This window comes from Neophocaena asiaeorientalis, unplaced genomic scaffold (genome assembly GCF_003031525.2).
Source record: "Neophocaena asiaeorientalis asiaeorientalis breed wild unplaced genomic scaffold, Neophocaena_asiaeorientalis_V1.1 scaffold476, whole genome shotgun sequence".
NCBI classification, from domain to species: domain Eukaryota; kingdom Metazoa; phylum Chordata; class Mammalia; order Artiodactyla; family Phocoenidae; genus Neophocaena; species Neophocaena asiaeorientalis.
In genome coordinates, this window is record NW_020172178.1 from 8,214,307 (window position 1) to 8,236,122 (window position 21,816).

Here is a 21,816-nt window from a genome sequence, read left to right on the forward strand (position 1 = left end):
CGCGACGCCGCCCGCGACGCCGCCCGCCCCACCGCCCGGCCCCGCGCCCCTCCCTCGGCCTTCCCGCCGCCGCTCACGCAGCCCCTGGGCCACTCTCCCTCGCCTCAGGGTCTCATTGCCCGTTTCCCTCCCTTTCCCGGACTCCGTCTCGCCCGTGCCGGACGGCCGAGGCCGAATGCCGTGGCACACGAAGCGCCGGGCTGCCTGCCTGGCAGAAGCTGTCAGTCCGCCGAGGGAGTGGTCGTCGCCCACCTCTCCTGGGCGCCGCGGGTCGGCCGACGCCTCCCGCGGGCCCTCCGCGCCACGCGACCCGGCTCGCTCGCCCCTCCCCTTCCGCGCTTTCCCTCCCCTGTGCCGCACCCTGGCATCCCCTTTGCGCCGCGGGCCCGAGGCGCCGAGCTCCGTGGTCTTAAGATTGACGCTGCGTCTTATCCCCCGACCCTCTCAGTCCCCGTCCCTTCATCCGCCCACCAGCGCCTGGCACCACGCCTTGGCATGTACCCAGTAGGTGCTCGGTAAGTGTTCGTTAAATGGATAAATGAACGACTCGTCTCCCAGTCCTGCCTTAAGGCCTCAGAGGCAGAATAGTGAGTGCAGGTTGAAGAGTGGGGTACTCTCGAGTCAGACCCGGCTCACAGCGCTGCCCCTTCCTAGCTGTGTGCTCAGGGCAAGTGATGTGTCACTAAACTTCAGGTTCATCATCAGTAAAGTAGGGATGGTAATAGTTTCTAGCTCTGGCTTGGTGGAAGGATTAAATGGGTCAGTGCGTGTGAATCGCTCAGCACCGTGCCTGGCACGCGGTCCATTTCAATAAAGGTTAGCCCCTGCTCTCCTCACCCACATACCCTACTTCCTTTTCTCTTCCCTTCCCTTTGTTCTTCCTCACTTTGTCGCTGAGATTCAGGAATTTTATTCTGTTCTGTTGCTAACATTTGTAGGCAGAACGTGGGGTATCAGCATGGATGCACCTTTGCCTTATCTGCTGGAGTGATCAGTTGCCCTTGGGGTTAACTTCCTCCTTGTAGCCAAGGTCTTGAGAACTTTAAGGAAAGGAGTTCTGGAAATCCCCAAACCCAGATCCCAGCATGGGCAGAATCTGGGAATAAAGCCACTGTAGCCCTTGTGGTCACCAGTGACTCCTGCAGGGAGCTGCAAGGCATTTTGTACTTTCTCTCACCCAGCTACAATGTACCTTGACAAAGTTCTGACCTTGCTTTTTTTTTTCCCCAACATCTCTTGTTGGTTCATTCAGCAGATAGTTATTTGGGGCCTGTTGTATGCCAGCCACATACCAGCTTCTAGGGATGCTGTGGTGGACCAGACAGACCCAGTCCCTGCCCTCAGGGCACTTTCAGACTTGAGAACCAGCAGGCATAGATACAGGGGATGCTCTATTTGAGTTTTCAGGACTGGCTTGGAGACTGGTGGTGGGATAAGGAAAGTCCTCTTCTGAAGGAGTGACCAGTAAGTAGCTTTTGTTAGGTTTAAGTTATTTTGTTGTCACATTGTCTTTTTCAATAGAAGATTGGCTCCTCCTGGATTTGTTTTCAGTTTTCTCTTAGAGAAATTACACTTCAAGTTTGAGGAAGGTCTCATTTCATATTAGCTTCTATGTAGTTTGAGCAAAACGGCTCCTGGAACTTAATGAGGAAAAAGGGAAGGAAACAGGCGTCAGGCAGAGCAGTTGATTAAACTTAGAATAAGTGAAGATCAGATGAGGAAACAGTTACACACATAATGAAGACAAGCTTCGGAGTCAAGCATGGAGAGATTTCTAGATACAGTGGAGCTCAAGGAGCTTGAATCCAGAGGGGGTAGTTGATGGCTCTGTGAACTGCTGAGGTGGAAGTGAGCTGTTGTTGCAAGTGTGTGTCAATTTTAAATGAACGTATTCTTTGGATCCAGACATAAGAGACCAGTGAATTTTTGCATAATCATGGACGTAACTGAGGTAGGGTGGCTTTCTGTTTCCTTCTGTCAGACTTGGGGAATTCTGGCACAGTGTTTCGAGGGAGGTGAATTCAGCAGATATGTGTTGAGCGTTGATCGTACCACACTCCCTATTGGTCTTTTGAAGCGCTGCAAATTTGTGGATGAACAGGACGTAGATGAAGACTAGAAAGAAGCCATTGAGGAAGATAGAGAACAGATCATGATGGTGCCCTGTGATAACTGCCCTCATAGCGTTCCGTGAAAGAGGGAGGCTGAAGGCTTCCTGTGGAGAACTTGTTCTTACAAGATGTGTATGGGGGACGGGGAAGGAATGAAAGGGACTTTGCAAAGACACACGGGTCATGGTGTGTTCAGGGACTGTGGTGGGAAGCTCACTGTGGCTGCAGCGTGGAGTATGTGGATGGAAGAGTGGCCTGAGGTGAAGCTGGATGCGGACCGGTTTGTTGAACTGCTCAGCTTCATGCTGTCATCAGGCTTTAGATCCTGAGCACTGGCTAGCCAGCGGGCTTGGGATCAGAAAAGTGACAGAACCTCATCTGGAAGATAAATGACTGCCTCCATCTCATTATGTTCAGCCATAAGACTTTAACATTTAAAAGAACAGTGGACGTTGTAGCCAGACTTTAAAAACAGACTATGGGAGGGAGACGCAAGAGGGAGGAGGTATGGGGACATACGTATATGTATAGCTGATTCACTTTGTTGTACAGCAGAAACTAAAACACCATTGTAAAGTAATTATACGCCAATAAAGATGTTAAAAAAAAAAAAAAGACCCCGCAACAGGGAGTGACTAACTGTCACTTCCTAGAGATTTTGGAGAGAACCCTTGAACCATTAGAGCTGTCAGGGTGCTCTGGCAACTTCCGATCGTTGTACTAAGTGGATGATTTAGACTATGTGTTATTAGTCCTAGCTCCAGTTTTTAAAAACTGCCCATCAGGCATTTGGGTGCTATCAGTCAGCGTGAAGGTCAGCTCCCACCTTCCAGGTGTATGGGATTGTGGTGTTAATGGGGGAGAGAATTATCCTGCCTCAAAGAAGAATGTTTTGATGTTTTATATTTTTAATGGAAATATTCAGAACCAGGGAAGCATTATTGATTTTAAAGATTGGATTGAGAATATTCTTTTGCAGTAAGACCTGAAGTTAACGTTTTACTTATTCATTCAACAAATCTTTACTGAACACCTACTCCGTGCCAAAGACATTGTTAACGTACGAGGCTTTTCATTGGTAAACAAGAGAGGGTTTATGTTGCTTACATTCTCATGAGAGAGATGATCATTAAACTGTTTATCAAATAAAGTAAGTAAAGGTTGTGATGAGAATTATGAAGGACATAAACAAGATGATATGTTAGAAGGAGGAGGGGACTGATGGATACTGTGAGTGATCTGATCAGGGAAGGCCTTTCTGAAGCCTGGTGTGTGGAGAGAGATGAACGGTCCATCGTAGGGGGAGTAGTCAGTTCTGAAGCCTGAGGAGGGCAGAGTGGACCAGTGGAGCTAGAGCTTGGGGGATGAGTGGAGAGAGGTGGAGATGTGATGGGGGAGCCAGGAAGGGGTCAGACCACACAGCCTGTAGGCTACAGAAGGGTATTTGCTTATTCTCAGAGCACTGGGGAACCACTGTAGAATGTTGAATAGGGTGAGTGGTATGAGATCCACCCATTTCTCTTTCAAAGAACTTTTTTTTAGATGCTTTTTTTCAGAGCAGTTTTAGGTTCACAGCAAAACTGAGGGGAAGCTACAGAGATTTCCCGTTTGCTCCCTGCCCCACCCGCGTGCATAGCCTCCCGCTTTATCAGCATCTCTCACCGGAGTGGGGCGTTTGTTACAGCTGATGAACCTGCAGTGATACAGCGTGATCACCCAGAGTCCATCGTTCACCTTAGGGTTGGTGGTGTGTGCTCTGTAGGATTGGGCCAATGTATAGTGACACGTATCCATCTTTATGGTGTCAGTGTTTTTACTGCCCCCAAAATCCTCTGTGCTCTGCCTACTTATCCCTTCCCCTCCCCCACACAAACCCTGGCAACCACTGATCTTTTTACTGTCTCCATAGCTTTGCCTTTTCCAGAAGGTTCCAGAGTTGAAACTATACAGCATGCAGCCTTTTCAGATTGCCTTCTTTAACTTAGTAATGTGCCCTTCAAGTTCCTCCGTGTCTTTTCATGGTTTGAGAGCCCATTTCTTTGTAGTGCTGAATAATATTCTAGTGCCTGGATGTACCAAAGTTTATTTATTCATTCACTTACTAATGTGCTAGTTGCTTCCAGATTTTTATTTACAATTATGAATAAAGATGTTGTAAACATTCTGGTGAAGGTTCTGTGTGTGCATAAGTTTTGAACTCGTTTAGATAAGTACCAAGGGCTGCAACTGCTGGATCATATGGTAAGATTATGTTTAGTTTTGTAAGAAACCTTCAAATTGTCTTCCTAAGCGGCTGTACCATTTTGCATCCCCACCAGCAATGAATGAGAGTTCCTGTTGCTCCACATTCTCACCAGCATTTGGTGTTGTCAGTGTTCCAGATTTTGGCCATTCTACTAGGTGTGTGATGGTATCTCGTTTTAATTTGCATTCTCCTGATATATGATGTGGAGCATCTTTTCATAGACTTATTTGACATCTGTATGTCTTCTTTGGTGAGGTGTTTATTAAGATCTTTGGCCTGTATTTTTTTTTTTTTTTTTTTCATTATATTGCCTTTTTTTTTTTTTTTTTTTTTTTGCAGTACGCGGTCCTCTCACTGTTGTGGCCTCTCCTGTTGCGGAGCACAGGCTCCGGACGCGCAGGCTCAGCGGCCATGGCTCACGGGCCTAACCACTCCGCAGCATGTGGGATCTTCCCAGACTGGGGCACGAACCCGTGTCCCCTGCATCAGCAGGTGGACTCTCAACCACTGCACCACCACCAGGGAAGCCCTGGCCTATATGTTAATTGGGTTGTTGAGTTTTAAAAGTTCTTTGTATATTTTGGATAACAGCCCTTTATCAGATAGGTACGTTTTGCAGTTTTTCTCCTAATGTGTGGCTTGGCTCCTCCTTCATTTGGCATTGTCTTTTGTAAAGCAGAAGTTTTAAATTTTAATGAAGTCTAGCTTATCGGTTACTTCTTTCATGGATCATGCCTTTGGTGATACTATTTAAAATGTCATCACCATACCCAAGGTCATCTAGGTTTTCTCCTGTATTGCCTTCTAGAAGTTTTATAGCTTTTGTGCTGTACATTTAGGTCTGTGATCCTTTTTTGGGGGCTGCGTTTGGTCTTCGTTGCTGCGCGCGGGCTTTCTCTAGTTTCCGAGTGGGGCCTACTCTTCATTGCGGCGCTTGGGCTTCTCATTGTGGTGGCTTCTCTTGTTGTGGAGGACGGGCTCTAGGCACGCGGGCTTCAGTAGTTGTGGCTCATGGGCTTAGTTACTCCGTGGCATGGGGGATCTTCCCGGACCAGGGATGGAGCCCATGTCCCCTGCATTGGCTGGTGGATTCTTAACCACTGTGCCACCAGGGAAGCCCCTGTGATCCATTTTGAGTTAATTTTTGTGAAAAGTCTATGCCTATATTCACTTTTTTACATGTGGATGTCCAGTTGTTCTAGCACCATTTATTGAAAAGGCTGTCTTTGCTCCATTGTATTGCCTTTGCTCCATTGTCAGAGATCAGCTGGCTGTATTTATGTGGGTCTATATCTGGGCTTTCTCTTCTGTTCTGTTGATCCATTTGTTCTTTTGCCAGTATCACTATCTTGATAACTGATGCTTTATAATAAGTTTTGCAGTTGGGTCTTCTCAGTCCTCTAACTTTTTCTCCTTCAATATTGTGTTGGCTATTTTGGGTCTTTTGTCTTTCTATACAAACTTTAGAATTATTTTGTTGGTATCCACAAAATAACTTATTGGGATTACACTGAATCTGTACATCCAGTTGGGAAGAATTGACATCTTAACAATATTGAATTTTCTTATCTGTGAACATGGGATATCTCTCTATTTATTTAGTTGTTCTTTGATTTTGTTCATGTGAGTTTTATACTTTTCCTTGTATAGCTCTTTACATATTTTGTTAGATTTATACCTAAGTGTTTTGTTTGGGGGGATGCAAATGTAAATGATACTGTGTTTTTAATTTAAAATTCCACTTGTTCATAGCTGGTATATAGGGAAGTGATTGACTTTTGTATATTAATCTTGTATCCTGAAACCTTGCTATAATTGCCTATTAGTTTCAGGAGTTTTTTTATTAATTCTTTCAGATTTTCCACATAGATGAAAAAGTCATCCACAAACATAGTTTTATTTCTTCCTTCCTAATCTGTATACCTTTTATTTCCTTGTCTTATTGCATTAGCTAGAACTTCCAGTAAATGTTGAAAAGGAGTGGTGAGAGGGGGACATCCTTGCTTTGTACCTGATCTCAGTTGGGGAAGCTTTTTTTTTTTTTTTTTTTTAATTTATTTACTTATTTATTTTTGGCTGCATTGGGTCTTCGTTGCTGCGCGCGGGCTTTCTCTAGTTGCGTTGAGTGGGGGCTACTCTTCGTTTCAGTGCGCGGGCTTCTCGTTGCGGTGCCTTCTCGTTGCGGAGCACGGGTTCTAGGCACATGGGCTTCAGTATTTGTGGCACATGGGCTCTAGAACGCAGGCTCAGCAGTTTTGGCGCACGGGCTTAGTTGCTGTGCGGCATGTGGGATCTTCCTGGACCAAGGCTTGAACCCGTGTCCCCTGCATTGGCAGGTGGATTCTTAACCACTGCGCCACCAGGGAAGCCCAGTTGGGGAAGCTCTGGGTTTCTCAACATTAAGTGTAATGTTAGTTGTTAGGTTTTTTGTGTAGATATTCCTTATCAGGTTGAGGAAGTTCCCCTCCGTTTCTGGTTTACTGAAGTTTTTGTCATGAATGCATGTTGGAGAGCTGATTCTTCTTTTTTTTGTTTGTTTTGTTTTTTGGGGGTTTTTTGGTGTGTTTTTTTGGGGTAATAGCTTCATTGAGATTTTACATACCATATATATTAACCATTCAAGGTGTACAATTCAGTGTTGTTTAGTATATTCACAGAGTTATGCAACAATCAGTTTTAGGACATACCATCCTAAAAAGAAACACCATGTCCTTTAGCAGTCATGCCCACCCCCACTCTCTTCTCTCAGCTTCAGGCAGTCATTGCTGTGCTTTCTGTCTGTAGATTTGCTTATTCTGGCCATTTGCTATTTCATATAAATGGAATCATGCAAATGTGTGGTCCTTCGTGTCTGGCTTCTTTCACTTAGCATAATGTTTTCAAGGTTCATCATATTGTAGCATATATCAGTACTTCATTTTTATTGCTGAATAATAGTTACATGGATATACAATGTTTTGTTTATCCATTCATCAGTTGATGGACAGTTGGGTTGTTTTACTTTTTGGCTTTTATGAATAGTAATATGAAATTCTGTATACAAGTTTTTGTGTAGACATACGTTTTCATTTCTCTTAGGTATATGACTAGGAGTAGAATTGCTGGGTCATATGGTAACTGTATGTTTAACCTTTTGAGGAACTGCCAGTGACTGCCGCATTTTATTTTCTACCAACAATGTATGAGGGTTCCAGCAATGTTCCAACAATGTATGTGTTTCTCCACATCCTTGTTAACACTTATCTGTCTTTTTGATTATAGCCATCCTAGTGAGTGTGAAGTGATATCTTGTGGTTTTGTTTTGCATTTTCCCTGATGATTAATGATACTGAGCATCTTTTCATGTGCTTATTGGCCATTTGTATGTCTTCCGAGGAGAAAAGTCTATTCAGATCTGCTGCCCACTTAAAAATTACCTTTTGGGCTTCCCTGGTGGCGCAGTGGTTGAGAGTCCGCCTGCCGATGCAGGGGACGCGGGTTCGTGCCCTGGTCTGGGAAGATCCCACATGCCGCAGAGCGGCTGGGCCCATGAGCCATGGCCGCTGAGCCTGCGCGTCCAGAGCCTGTGCTCCGCAACGGGAGAGGCCACAACAGTGAGAGGCCCGCGTACCGCAAAAAAACAACAACAACAAAACAACAACAACAAAAAACCTTTTAATTATTAAGTTTTAAGCATTTCTCATATATTCTGGATACAAGTCCTTTGTCAGATGTATGATTAACAAGTATTTTCTCTCATTCTGTGGGTTGTCATTTTACTTTTCTTGATGATGTCCTTCAGAGCACAAAAGTTTTTAATTTTGTTGAAGTCAGAGAGCTTATTCTGACTGCTCTGTATGAATCCGGATTCCAGGGACAGGTGTAGAAGCAGGAGAGCAGTTGTTACAAGAACAATGCCGTGGTCCACATGAGAGGTGTACTGGATTTGTCTCAGGCATGGCCACAGAGTTGGTGAGAAGAGGCCGGCTGTGAGGTAGGTTAGGACATAGAGCTGATGGAACAAGGTGAGGGATTACTGTAGGGGTGAGGGAGAGGGAGAAATCATGGATGAATGCTAGGGTTTCAGCTTAAATAATTTTGATCCAAAATTTGATTATGCTGTCTGTTACCTGTTACAGAATTATGATAGTTTTTAATGGAGTTTGGCCAGCGAGTCCTGCACTCCCTTCTTACACATTTGAAATTGCTTTTGATTGTATGATCACTGATTGTGCCAAGGAGATGGTTCCAGAGACTCTGACCTTCCATATTATCCTCTAATACTGCCTACGCCATTTCAAATAAACATATTTTCTAAGTGAGACTAGTGTGCCTGCTTTACAAGTGCAGTTTCAAGGCAAGTCCTCTGCCCCCTTCTAACCAGACTGCAACCTCAAAGCCCCTTCTGTGTAGAGATTATGGAACTCTTAGTGAATAGTATCAGTTCAAGGGAATGAGTTTTTGAAATCTAGATGTCATAATTTGACAGGGCTACTTTGAGGAAAAAGACTTTTAAAGGAGGAATTAATATCCACTGACATTTGTGAAGTGCTTCGTACCTCTGCTTGCTTCCTAGGAGATCTCATCAGCTAAAGTGGAAATTAAAACACTTTGAGAAAATCTTGGTTTATGAATATAGCATGTTCTCTTGGTTTATGACTATAGCGTGTTCTCTGCAGTTTTTTTATATGGTCACTAAAAATCTTACTCTAGGGAAGTATTTAATGACATGGCAAATGCTCATGATTTATTAAGTGAAAAACCCTGTGTGTGTTTACACACATGTAGCTATACCCTATCTATATATGTAACATGTCTCTACGATGGGATTATGAGTGGCATTTATTTCATTCTTTGTACTTTTCTATATTGCTACGTGTTTGATAGCGAACATTTGTAACTTTCATAAAAATAAAATTTTATTTTAAAAACATCACGTAAATTGTGGCACATCAGTGTTTGTGTGCACACAGCCATCAAGGAAATACATCTTTTCCTGCTCCTGTGATGCCCGTCTGCTTGAAGGTGGAGAGGAGCTGTTGAAATGAGAACATTTCTCGCCTGTAAAGTGGAGATAACAGTGGTGCCAGGCTCCTGAGGTTTTTGTGAGGATTTAATGAGTTCGTGTGCTAAAACAGTTTCCGTTAAGTAATAGTGTTTACTGTTACCACTGTTGCTACTTTCATTGTTATTTTGCCTTTAGCGTCCTCCTTAAAATGATCTACGTGCTTTCCCAAGGTGTCTGATCGTGGCTGTCCTTGCTTGTGTTTGCCTGATAGACGTTTCATTTTCATTTGATTTCGGGGTCATGTGGGTTTTGCCCACCTCTCTGGAGTACTTGTACAAACCAAAGATTGGGGAGCATGGATATCTTTTAGCCAAGGCAGTCTTGACCTTACAAAGTTGTAAATTTATGAAGTATGCTGCTGTATGGACAGGATCAACATTCACCGTCAAAATTTCACTTAGAATTATATGACCCTGGGCAAATTTCTGAACCTTCCAGAGCTTCAACTTCTGCTAAAAGAGGGTATATTAATGTTCTTAACCATTGCAGAGGGACTTATTACTGTTTACTTACCTCTAGGAAAGGTGTTTGTGAGTTACCCTGCCTGCTTCACTGTGTGTTTCGTCTATCATGACTGTCAAATGAAATAGGAGTCTGAAAATGACCTAGAGGTTGTTTATTCCAGCGTTGAACTGGGGCCATATTGGAGAAAAGATGAAATTTCGTTTCTTTTCCATTCTTGAACTCACTCCTTCCTTGCAGATTTTCCTTTTTTATAACTCATTCATTTATTCAATAAATACTTAGTGTGGGACTTCCCTGGTGGCGCAGTGGTTGAGAGTCCGCCTGCCAATGTAGGGGACACGGGTTCGAGCCCTGGTCCGGGAGGATTCCATATGCTGTGGAGCAACTAGGCCCATCCCATGCGCCACAGCTGCTGAGCCTGTGCTCTAGAACCCGCGAGCCACAACTACTGAAGCCCGCACACCTAGAGCCCGTGCTCCACAACAAAAGAAGCCACCGCAGTGAGAAGCCCGCACACTGCAATGAAGAGTAGCCCCTGCTCGCTGCAGTTAGAGAAAGACCGCGCACAGCAATGAAGTCCCAATGCAGCCGAAAATACATAAATAAATAAAACAAATAAATTTATAAAAAAATTAATTAATTAATACTTAGTGCCTCCAATGTGCCTGACCCTTTTCTAGGTTCCAGGGGCTACAGGGGTAAATGAGGTGGATGTGGCCTCTGCTCTTGGGCTTACAGACCAGTGGTGGAGGGGACCAGGCAGAGATGGCCATCAACAGGAGAGGAAGAGGATGTGTGGAGAAAGAGAAGCAGGCGGTGGGGATGTGATAGAGAGTCCTTTGGAAAGGGCTGAGGACTTGAAGGGCAACGGCCTAGATTCAGGTCTTGCCCGTGTGGTCTTGAGCAAGTCTTGTGACCCTCTGGCCCTCAGTAGCTTATGTAAAAGTTGTTTTTTTTATTAGAATATAATTGCTTTACAACGTTGTGTTAGTTTCTGCTGTACGATGAAGTGAATCAGCTATATGTATACATGTATCCCCTCCCTCTTGGACCTCCCTCCCACCCATCCAGGTCATCACAGAGCACCGAGCTGAGCTTCCTGTGCTTTATAGCAAGTTCCCACTAGCTGTCTGTTTTATGCTTGTTAGTGTATTTATGTCAATTCTAACCTCCCAGTTCGTCCCACCCACCCCTTGCCCTCCTGTGTCCACATGTCCATTCTCTACGTCTCTGTTCCTGCCCTGCAAATAGGTTCATCTGTACCATTTTTCTAGATTCCACATATATGTGTTAATAAACAATATTTGTTTTTCTCTTTCTGGCTTACTTCACTCTGTATAACAGACTCTAGGTCCATCCACATCTCTACAAATGACCCAACTTCATTCCTTTTTATGGCTGAGTGATATTCCATTGTATGTGTGTACCACATCTTCTTTATTCATTCATCTGTCTTTGGACATTTAGGTTGTTTCCATATCCTGGCTATTGTAAACAGTGCTGCAATGAACCAGTTGGGGTACGTGTGTCCTTTTGAGTTATGGTTTTCTCAGGGTATATGCTCAGTAGTGGGATTGCTGGGTCATATGGTAGTTCTATTTCTAGTTTTTTAGGGAATCTCCATACTGTTCTCCACAGTGGCTGTATCAATTTACATTCCCGCCAACAGTGCAAGAGGGTTCCCTTTGCTCCACACCCTCTCCAGCATTTATTGTTTGTAGACTTTTAAAAAATAAATTTATTTACTTGATTTATTTATTTTTGGCTGAGTTGGGTCTTTGCTGCTGCCCACGGGCTTTCTCTGGTTGCGGCGAGCGGGGCTGCTCTTTGTTGCGGTGCACGGGCTTCTCGTTGTGGTGGCTTCTCTTGTGGAGCACGGGCTCTAGGTGCGCGGGCTTCAGTAGTTGTGGCTTGCAGGCTCTAGAGCGCAGGCTCAGTAGTTGTGGCGCATGGGCTTAGTTGCTCTGCAGCATGTGAGGTCTTCCTGGACCAAGGATCGAACCCGTGTCCCCTGCGTTGGCAGGCGGACTCTTAACCACTGTGCCACCAGGGAAGCCCTGTAGGTTTTTTGATGACGGCCATTCTGACCGGTGTGAGGTGATACCTCATTGTAGTTTTTGTTTGCTTGGTTTTTTTGGCTGAGTTGGGTCTTCGTTGCTGCGCGCAGGCTTTCTCTAGTTGCTGAGCGGGGGCTACTCTTTGTTGTGCGCGGGCTTCTCATCGCAGTGGCTTCTCTTGCTGTGGAGCAGGGGCTCAAGGCACACCGGCGCAGTAGTTGCAGTGCGTGGGCTCTAGGGCATGCAGGCTTCAGTAGTTGTGGTGCGTGGGCTCTAGAGTGCAGTGCTCAACCAAGCACATGGGCTTAGTTGCTCCGTGGCATGTGGGATCTTCCAGGACAGGGATCGAGCCTGTGTCCCCTGCATTGGCAGGTGGATTCTTAGCCACTGTGCCACCAGGGAAGTCCCCTCATTGTAGTTCTGATTTGCATTTCACTAATAATTAGTGACGTTGAGCATCCTTTCATGTGCCCCTTGGCCATCTGTATGTCCTCCTTGGAGAGATGTCTGTTTAGTTCTGCCCATTTTTCAATTGGGTTGGTTGTTTTTTTGATATTGAGCTCCATGAGCTGTTTGTCTATTTTGGAGATTAATCCTTTGTCTGTTCCTTTGTTTGCAAATATTTTCTCCCATTCTGAGCGTTTTCTTTTCGTCTTGTTTATGGTTTCCTTTGCTGGGCAAAAGCTTTTAAATTTAATTAAGTCCCATTTCATTTGTTTATTTTTGTTTTTATTTCCTTTACTCTAGGAGGTGGGTCAAAAAAGATCTTGCTGTGGTTTATGTCAAAGTGTGTTTTTCCTATGTTTTCCTCTAAGAGTTTTATAGTGTCTGGTCTTACATTTAGGTCTTTAATCCATTTGGAGTTTATTTTTGTGTGTGGTGTTAGGTAGTGTTCTAATTTCATTCTTTTACATGTAGCTGTGCAGTTTTCCCAGCACACTTATTGAAGAGGCTGTCTTTTCTCCACTGTATGTTCTTGCCTCCTTTGTCCTAAATTAGGTGACCATATGTTCGTGGGTTTATCTCTGGGCTTTCTATCCTGTACCATTGATCAATATTTCTGTTTTTGTGCCAGTACCATACTTGTCCTGATTACTGTAGCTTTGTAGTATAGTTTGAAGTTGGAGAGCCTGATTCCTCCAGCTCTGCTTTTCTTTCTCAAGATTGCTTTCCTCTTCGGGGTCTTTTTTGTTTCCATACAAATGGTAAAATTTTTTGTTCTAATTCTGTGAAGAATGCCATTGGTAATTTGATAGGGATTGCACTGAATCTGTAGATTGCTTTGGGTAGTATAGTCGTTATCACAATATTGATTCTTCCAATCCAAGAACATGGTGTATTTCTCCATCTGTTTACGTCATCTTTGATTTCTTTCATCAGTGTTTTATAGTTTTCTGAGTACAGGTCTTTTGTCTCCTCAGGTAGGTTTATTCCCAGGTATATTATTCTTTTTGTTGTGATGGTAAATGGGATTCTTCCCTCAATTTCTCTTTCTGATCTTTCACTGTTAGTGCGTAGGAATGAAAGAGATTTCTGAGCATTAATTTTGTATCCTGCAACCTTACCAGATTCATTGATTAGTTCTAGTAGTTTTCTGGTGTCATCTTTAGGATTTTCTATGTATAGTCTCATGTCATCTGCAGACAGTGACAGTTTTACTTCTTTTCCAATTTGTATTCCTTTTATTTCTTTTTCTTCTCTGATTGCCGTGGCTGGGACTTCCAAAACCTTGTAAAAGTTTGTAGGGTAAGGATTAAATGGGTGAATGAACACTTTAAAGTATAACACGCTGTGTGATGATATATAACACGCTTCCCTTTATTGAGGGAAGCTTTGAATCCAAATTTTCAAGAGGTGTGGGTGTCAGTGCAGAACAGATAGGAGGTGTTGTGTAGCTGATGTTCTGAGTGCTGTGGAAGCTGTGGCTATCCAGCCAGGGGACATGTTTCTCCACCACCTCGACACAGTGAGCTTATTCCTACGTCTGGATCGGTCCACTGTTCTTCTAGTACAGTGTCTTTACTGTTTCTTTTCCACACACTTTTTTTTTTGGCCATGCAGCTTGCGGGATCGTAGTTCCCTGACCAGGGATCAAATCCGTGCACCGTGCAGTGGAAGTGCGGATTGCCAGGGAATTCCTCTTCTCCACATTCTGTCCTTCCTGGTGGGCATCAGAATTTTGGATGTTTCCGGTGAAGCTTTCTCCACTCTCTAGTCCACACTGCTCTCTCCCTCTTCTCATTGAGACCCACAGATTAGCACCTAATCACATCTGGTTTTATGTCTCTTCACAGTTTCTTTTGCCTCCCTAACTAGATCATAAGCTACTTGAGATTAAGAACTGTTTTTAATATTTTTTCCACCCCTTCCCCTCCATAGCATTTATCACAATATAAATTACAGGGGCCAGCACATATTGAAGTGAGTTTTGAATTAAAATGCTCAAAAGTGATCTTAATGGCACTTGGTTACTTTCTCTGTTTAATTCAGCTCTGACTATAATTCATACCCACCTGAAAGTTCCTCGTTCCCACTATTATACCTGACTTCTCTTTGCATGACTAGATGTTGAAAGCATTATAATGCCTTGTTCTTCAGCCCCCAGGTTTCCCTAGATGCCAGTTAAAATTCCTGTCCTGCTTGAAGATCATCTGTGGAAACGTTGGCCATGGCATCCGTATCAGAGTCTGTCACATTCAGAGAGTTCTGCCCTTTGTACTATCTCCTCAATGCCATTCCCACAAAGATCCAGAAGGGGTTCCGCTCCATAGTGGTCTACCTCACGGCCCTGGACGCCAACGGGGACTACATTGCCGTGGGCAGTAGCATTGGCATGCTCTACCTGTACTGCCGGCACTTGAATCAGATGAAGAAGTACAACTTTGAGGTGAGTCTTGCTTGTCCTCACCTGAGCATGTGTGTGCCCAGGCTAATGTTTAACATGCTTGTGAGTTCCAGGATGGGGTAATTTACTTCTGATTTGCTAGAATATGGCCTGAGTGCCCTTCCCAAACAATACTTTATGACCTTTTTTTTTTTTTTTTTTTTTCCAGTCACGACCTCGTGTCCCCTGCATCGGCAGGTGGACTCTCAACCACTGCGCCACCAGGGAAGCCCCGACCATTTTTAATTGAGGTGGAGTACAGCTAAAAATGTTGATGTTTTAACTTTCCTGCCTCCAAAAATCCAGAGTTACTTTAAAAGAGAACATTATAGTGTTTAACACTTAATAGAAAACTTTGAAAGTAGGCATGTTTTTCTAAGTGTTTTGTTTTGTTTTTTTGTTTTTGGCTGCACCATGCGATATACAGGATCTTAGTTCATCGACCAGGGATCGAACCTGGTCCCCCTACAGTGGGAGCGTGGACTCTTAGCCACTGGACCACCAGGGAAGTCCCTCTAAGTGTTTTCTAAGTGTTTTGTTTTTCAAAATACCTTACCTGACTTACTCAAATAATCACTAGCTATTCTGGTGAAATTATTGTGAGAAAAGGATCAGGATCAACTTTGGCTAGCTGCCAGAACACGTACATCTTAACTGAGGTCACTTCTGTAGAACACTGCAACTGGGGTCCTGACCGACCTCTGTTCTGTGTTGGTTGGCTCAGGCATCTCTGTGTATTGTAGTTACTGGGGAGGTGGACCGAATTCACCCGCTGAGTTGATATCTGTGATTTATGAGTGCTCAGGTTTTGTGAGAGACTCAAGGGTGACTGAGTTGTGGCTCCTGCCTCACAGCCTCATGGGGTTCTGCTCTGCCTGTGGTTAGTAGACTTTTACAGCCTAAGACAAGGCTTTTGTGTTTAAGAGAAGTATTTACAAATATCTATATTTTAATCAATATTCAACCTAAAGTTTAACTTAAAAAGTTAGTTTTTGTTAAGCCTCTATACTCAATTTAAAATAACACAAATGGTTAGCATGTATATAGCACTTACTATGTGCCAGGCATTATTGTGAACCTTTACATATATTAACGCATTTCATCCTCACAAGACTCTGTGAGGTAGATGATGTTTTCTCATCCCCATTTACCAGGGCGACAACTGAGGTACAGAGAGGTCGAGTGACTTGTGAGGTGGTTAGGAAGTGGTGGCACCGTTGTCTGAACTTGGGCAGACTGGCTCTAGAGTTTACATTTGTATTTTTTGTATGAAAATGAAAACTATTGCTATTTCTTTTCTTTATTTAATAGCTCATGGATTTGACTGCTCAAATTCCCCAGACGTTTAAAACCATTACATAGTTAATCTTTAAAACTATGGTTATGGATTAATATATCAGATCTCTCAAATACTTCAGCACTTAACAAAAAAGACTTATGAATCCAGCAGTGAACCCCTAACAGGATAGACCAAAGAAACCCATGCCCAGACATATCCTAATCAGACTTCTAAAAACTAAAGACAAAGAGGAATCTTAAAAGTAGCCGGAGAATGACACGTTACCTGTAAGGGACAATGCTTTGAATTCCCGAAAATTTCTCATCAGGAACTGTGGAGGATAGAAGACAGTGGTACAACATTTATAAAGTGTTGAAAGAAAATAATGGTCAGCTCAGAATTTTTACCCAAGAAAAATATCTATTAGGAAAGAAGGTGAGATAAAAATATTCTCAGATGAAGGAAAACTAGGGGGATTCACTGCCAGCAGACCTGCTCTAAGTAATTGTTTCAGGAAGTTCTTTAGGCAAACGAGAAATGATACCAGAAGGAAACTTGGAACATCAGTAATGAAGGAAGAATAATAGTAAATACAGTAGACTGTTTCTCTCCTCTTGAGTTCTTTAAAATATACTTGACAGCAAAAATTATAACACTGATCGAGTTTTCAGTGTGTATACATGTAGTAATATATAAGATAGCTATAACGTAAGAGGGGAGAGTAAGGGACCTATATGGTAGTAAGGTTTCTACATTCTTTTTTAAAATATATATATAATTTAATTTATTTATTTATTGATGGTTGTGTTGGGTCTTCATTGCTGTGCACGGGCTTTCTCTAGTTGCAGTGAGCGGGGGCTACTCTTCGTTGTGGTGCGTGGGCTTCTCATCGCCGTGGCTTCTCTTGTTGTGGAGCATGGGCTCTAGGTGCATAGGCTTCAGTAGTTGTGGCACGTGGGCTCAGTAGTTGTGGCTTGCGGGGTCTAGAGCACAAGCTCAGTAGTTGTGGATAGCCGGAGAATGACACGTTACCTGTAAGGGACAATGCTTTGAATTCCCGAAAATTTCTCATCAGGAACTGTGGAGGATAGAAGACAGTGGTACAACATTTATAAAGTGTTGAAAGAAAATAATGGTCAGCTCAGAATTTTTACCCAAGAAAAATATCTATTAGGAAAGAAGGTGAGATAAAAATATTCTCAGATGAAGGAAAACTAGGGGGATTCACTGCCAGCAGACCTGCTCTAAGTAATTGTTTCAGGAAGTTCTTTAGGCAAACGAGAAATGATACCAGAAGGAAACTTGGAACATCAGTAATGAAGGAAGAATAATAGTAAATACAGTAGACTGTTTCTCTCCTCTTGAGTTCTTTAAAATATACTTGACAGCAAAAATTATAACACTGATCGAGTTTTCAGTGTGTATACATGTAGTAATATATAAGATAGCTATAACGTAAGAGGGGAGAGTAAGGGACCTATATGGTAGTAAGGTTTCTACATTCTTTTTTAAAATATATATATAATTTAATTTATTTATTTATTGATGGTTGTGTTGGGTCTTCATTGCTGTGCACGGGCTTTCTCTAGTTGCAGTGAGCGGGGGCTACTCTTCGTTGTGGTGCGTGGGCTTCTCATCGCCGTGGCTTCTCTTGTTGTGGAGCATGGGCTCTAGGTGCATAGGCTTCAGTAGTTGTGGCACGTGGGCTCAGTAGTTGTGGCTTGCGGGCTCTAGAGCACAGACTCAGTAGTTGTGGCTCACGGGCCTAGCTGCTCTGCGGCATATGGGATCTTCCCAGACCGGGGTTCGAACCCGTGTTCCTTGCATTAGCAGACAGATTCTCAACCACTGCGCCACCAGGGAAGCCCATCTGTCATATTTTTTATCTCTCCTTTGCCGCACAGAGCTGTCGTCTGGTTCAGTAATTTTCTTTCATCTGTGGCTGGGCTGCTGTTTAGTCTACCCCTGAGATTTTACATTCTTTGGATTCTTTTTCATTTCTGTTATTTCTGATAATAGTTTGGTCTTATGTTTCAACTTCTTTTTACATTTCTTTAACATTTTTAAGCATATTTCTTTTTCATTACTGAAGCATAGTTGATTTATAATGTTTCAGGTGTATAGCAAAGTGATTCAGTTATATATTCTTTTTCAGATTCTTTTCCATCATGGGTTATTACAATATTGAATATAGTTCCCTGTGCTATACAGTAGGTCTTTGTTGTTTATTTTATGTATAGTAGTGTGTATCTGTTAATTCCCAATCTTTCCCTCCCCTTAAGCATATTTCTTTTATGTTCTGGGTCTCCTCACTCTACATGAAATGCTTGAGTCAGGATGAGGAGTTGTCCAATTCTGTTATTGCTTTCTTTAGTTGATTTTTCTTGAGGGGACCTATTTCCCTGTGGTCATGTCTAATTGTGAGGTATGTGGCTGATCCTAATATGTGGGAGTGCTGAGGGGCCTGGGTTGAGACTGTTCCACAGATGGGGTTGATGGTCACTCTGCCAGCCGCCTTGGAGTGCTACAAACACGGAAGCATGTCAGGTGAAGTGCCTGGCATGAAGGTTCTTTTCAGTGGGAAGGGAGAATAAATTCAAACTCTGGTGCTGGATGCGGCAGCTTTGTGATTACAGAATCTTTTTTATTCACTCCAGTCAATGCCTGAGATAAGACAAAGGTCCTTGTCAGCTTCATTTCCCAGCAAATTGATTTTTCCCTAGTTTACACTTTCACTGAGAGTTAGGTCTTCAGGGATTCTGGTTTTAGCAGGGGATGTCAGTTCCAGCTCCCCACGTCACCTGGCCTGAAGCCTTGTCCTCATTAACCGTCCTCACCTCAGAACATCAAGGGTCTAGGTGTTGGCCAGATTGCCCTATGTAGCCTGTAGCTTCAGGGCTGGCTTCTGTTCTAGTTTGACAGCATTCTTTTTGTTTTCGGCTCTTGTAGATTTTCTTTACTTTTCTGGAGATCAGCTATGCGTTTAAAAGAATGTTTTATGTGTCTTATTCAACATTTCCAGGTGTCTGGAGAGGAATGCTTTTTCAGAGTAGCTAGAGTGTTATACTGTGAGAAGTTGAAACTTCATATTTTGTTTCTGTCTGAAGTATAGTTAGATATTGATAATCTGATTCTTCGGATGTTTCGGTTCTTAAGTCAAGAACCAAATCTATTTAATAATCATGTTAAATAACCTTAAGTCAAGTTTAGTGCATTGGTTTATTAAAAAGCACGTGTACAAGCATTGCATATAGACATTCAGGCTTCCAGCCCATCTGAGCAATGATTTTGAAACCATTCATTCAGGAAAATTACACAACCGTTTTGATTTTGTGCTATGACGTGGCAAGATCTCCAATAAGTGATTTTGATTCCTGTTGTAGTAGCGGTTTTTTTTTTTTTTTTTTTTTTTTTGTGGTAAGCGGGCCTCTCACTGTTGTGGCCTCTCCCGTTGTGGAGCACAGGCTCCGGACGCGCAGGCTCAGCGGCCATGGCTCATGGGCCCAGCCGCTCCGCGGCATGTGGGATCTTCCCGGACCGGGGCACGAACCCACGTCCCCTGCATCGGCAGGCGGACTCTCAACCACTGCGCCACCAGGGAAGCCCAGTAGCGGTTTTTATAATTACAAATTCCCAGGGAAAATATTCTCTTTTTAACATTCTGTTGCCATGTCAGATGATACACATCTAAAGCATGTTATGTTACTTTCTTCTCTCAAAGCAGAGGTGGAACCATCACTCACATTCCTGCACTCCTTTCATTCTCCTTCTTTCCCACAGCCGACCACACCTTCCATCTCCACGGCCATGGATCTGCTCAGAAGGCATAGGGCAGCGAGGCAGAGCAGGGCCTCTGTAGGGTCACACTTGGGTGTGAGTCCTGACTATTGATTCTCTCTAGCTTTGTGACCTGAGACAAATCGCTTCACCTTTGTAAAATGAGGATAACTCCAGCACCTGCCCTCTTGGTGGTTTGAGGACCCCAGGAGATAATGCCTGTGAAGCGCTGAACAGGTTGCCCAGCACAGGACACGCGCGACTGACAGAGCGTCCCTTACAGAGAGAGTCAATGTGCTCTGTTCATCACTGCCGCCCTCCTTCTGACCGGGTCTTCATACTCTTCTTTCCTCGTCAGGGTTTACTGCCCTTGCACCTGTTCAGTTTGCCACTTCCCTTGACTGGGCGCATACTACCTCCACCTGAACTATCACAGGAGGCTCCCAGCTGGTCCTCCTGCCTGCCTGGTCCCACGCCTTCCTCCTTCCATCCTGTTCCTAATGGGGTTACCAGAAACACCTCTGACTGATACACCTGCAAAAGCAGGCATCTTCAAGGGTCCCCCTTTTCCTTCCTGTAGCTTAAGATCCAGGTCCCTTACCCTGTATCACGACGTGGCACCAAGTGTATTTATAGCCCATGAGCATACGCTGCAAGCTGTAAAGTGGCAGGTGAAAGTGAGCTCAGTCGCTGCCACCCCCACTCGTGGGGGGCAGCTCTTCATGTGCACGTCTCATTGCTACAGCTCAGCTGTGAGAGGGCGGGCCTGCGCCCTACTGTGTATTACCACAGCAGCTGACTCAGTACCCTGAATGCAGAGATTGATTACCATCTAAATTACTGCATCAGGGATCAAAATGGCTTATGGAAGATCTTGCCATATGTCTTAGCGAGGTCGAAATGGTTGTGTAATTTTTCTGAATGAGTGGTTTCAAAATGAAAAATGATCATTCAGATGCTCTGGAAGCCCGAATATCTGTATTCAGTGCTTGACATGTGCTTGTTAATAAACCAATGTATTAAGCTTGAGTTAGTGTTATTTAATGTGATTATTGATATGAGAACCAAAACAGGCCAGGAATCAGTTTATAAAGCACTCTCAAATGTATTGTCTAACTGATCCTCAAGCAAGCCTGTGTGGCAGGTACACACCATGGACTATAGTCGGTGGATGACTTGTCCACGTTGAGAGAGAAGAAAGGAGAGGTTGCGTCTGGGATAGCTCTTCTGACTCCAGACTCCAGTTTTGAGGGGAACTACCTCTCCTATCCGAGTTCCTTAGTACTCTCTTGATAAGAGCTCAGTGTATTCACACTTGATTGAACAGTATTTCCTTTTTCATAAATGCAGTTTAAAAATTTTGTCATTTCAGGGACTTCTTTGGTGGTCCAGTGGTTAAGACTCTGCACTTCCAGTGCAGGGGATACAGGTTCAAATCCTGGTTGGGGAACTAAGATCCCACATGCTGTGTGGCACAGCCAGAAAATAACACAAAAACAATTGTCATTTCAAAGATAAAAAACCTAGAAAGAAAAAGAGATTAATTATCTTTCTGAATTGTATACATTTTCAATCAGGAATATATATAGGCTGCAGTCCAATGAGGTTTTCCATTCCATTGGTAGGTAACGTTTCATAGTCTGAAAGCTGGCCTGGTGACAGGCCCATTTGTTTTCGTTTTTTGTTTGTTTTTTTTAACATCTTTATTGGAGTATAATTGCTTTACAACTTTGTGTCAGTTTCTGCTGTATAACAAAGTGAATCAGCTATGTGTACACATATATCCCCATATCTCCTCCCTCTTGCGTCTCCCTCCCACCCTCCCTATCCCACCCCTCTAGAGGAACACAAGGCACCGAGCTGATCTGCCTGTGCTATGCGGCTGCTTCCTACTAGCTATCTATTTTACATTTGGTAGTGTATATATGTCCATGCCACTTCGTCCCAGCTT

The 21,816-nt window shown here is 43.6% G+C and overlaps 1 protein-coding gene across 1 annotated transcript in view; it reads left to right on the forward strand.

Moving 5' to 3' along the window:
• The window catches only part of TECPR2 (tectonin beta-propeller repeat containing 2), a 106,037-nt gene that overhangs the window by 414 nt on the left and 83,807 nt on the right, over positions 1 to 21,816 (forward strand). The window contains exon 2 of the mRNA XM_024759434.1: positions 14,524 to 14,812. Within this exon, the coding sequence (XP_024615202.1) occupies positions 14,594 to 14,812 (219 nt within the window). The 5' untranslated portion in view covers positions 14,524 to 14,593. The remainder of the gene's footprint in view (positions 1 to 14,523; positions 14,813 to 21,816) is intronic.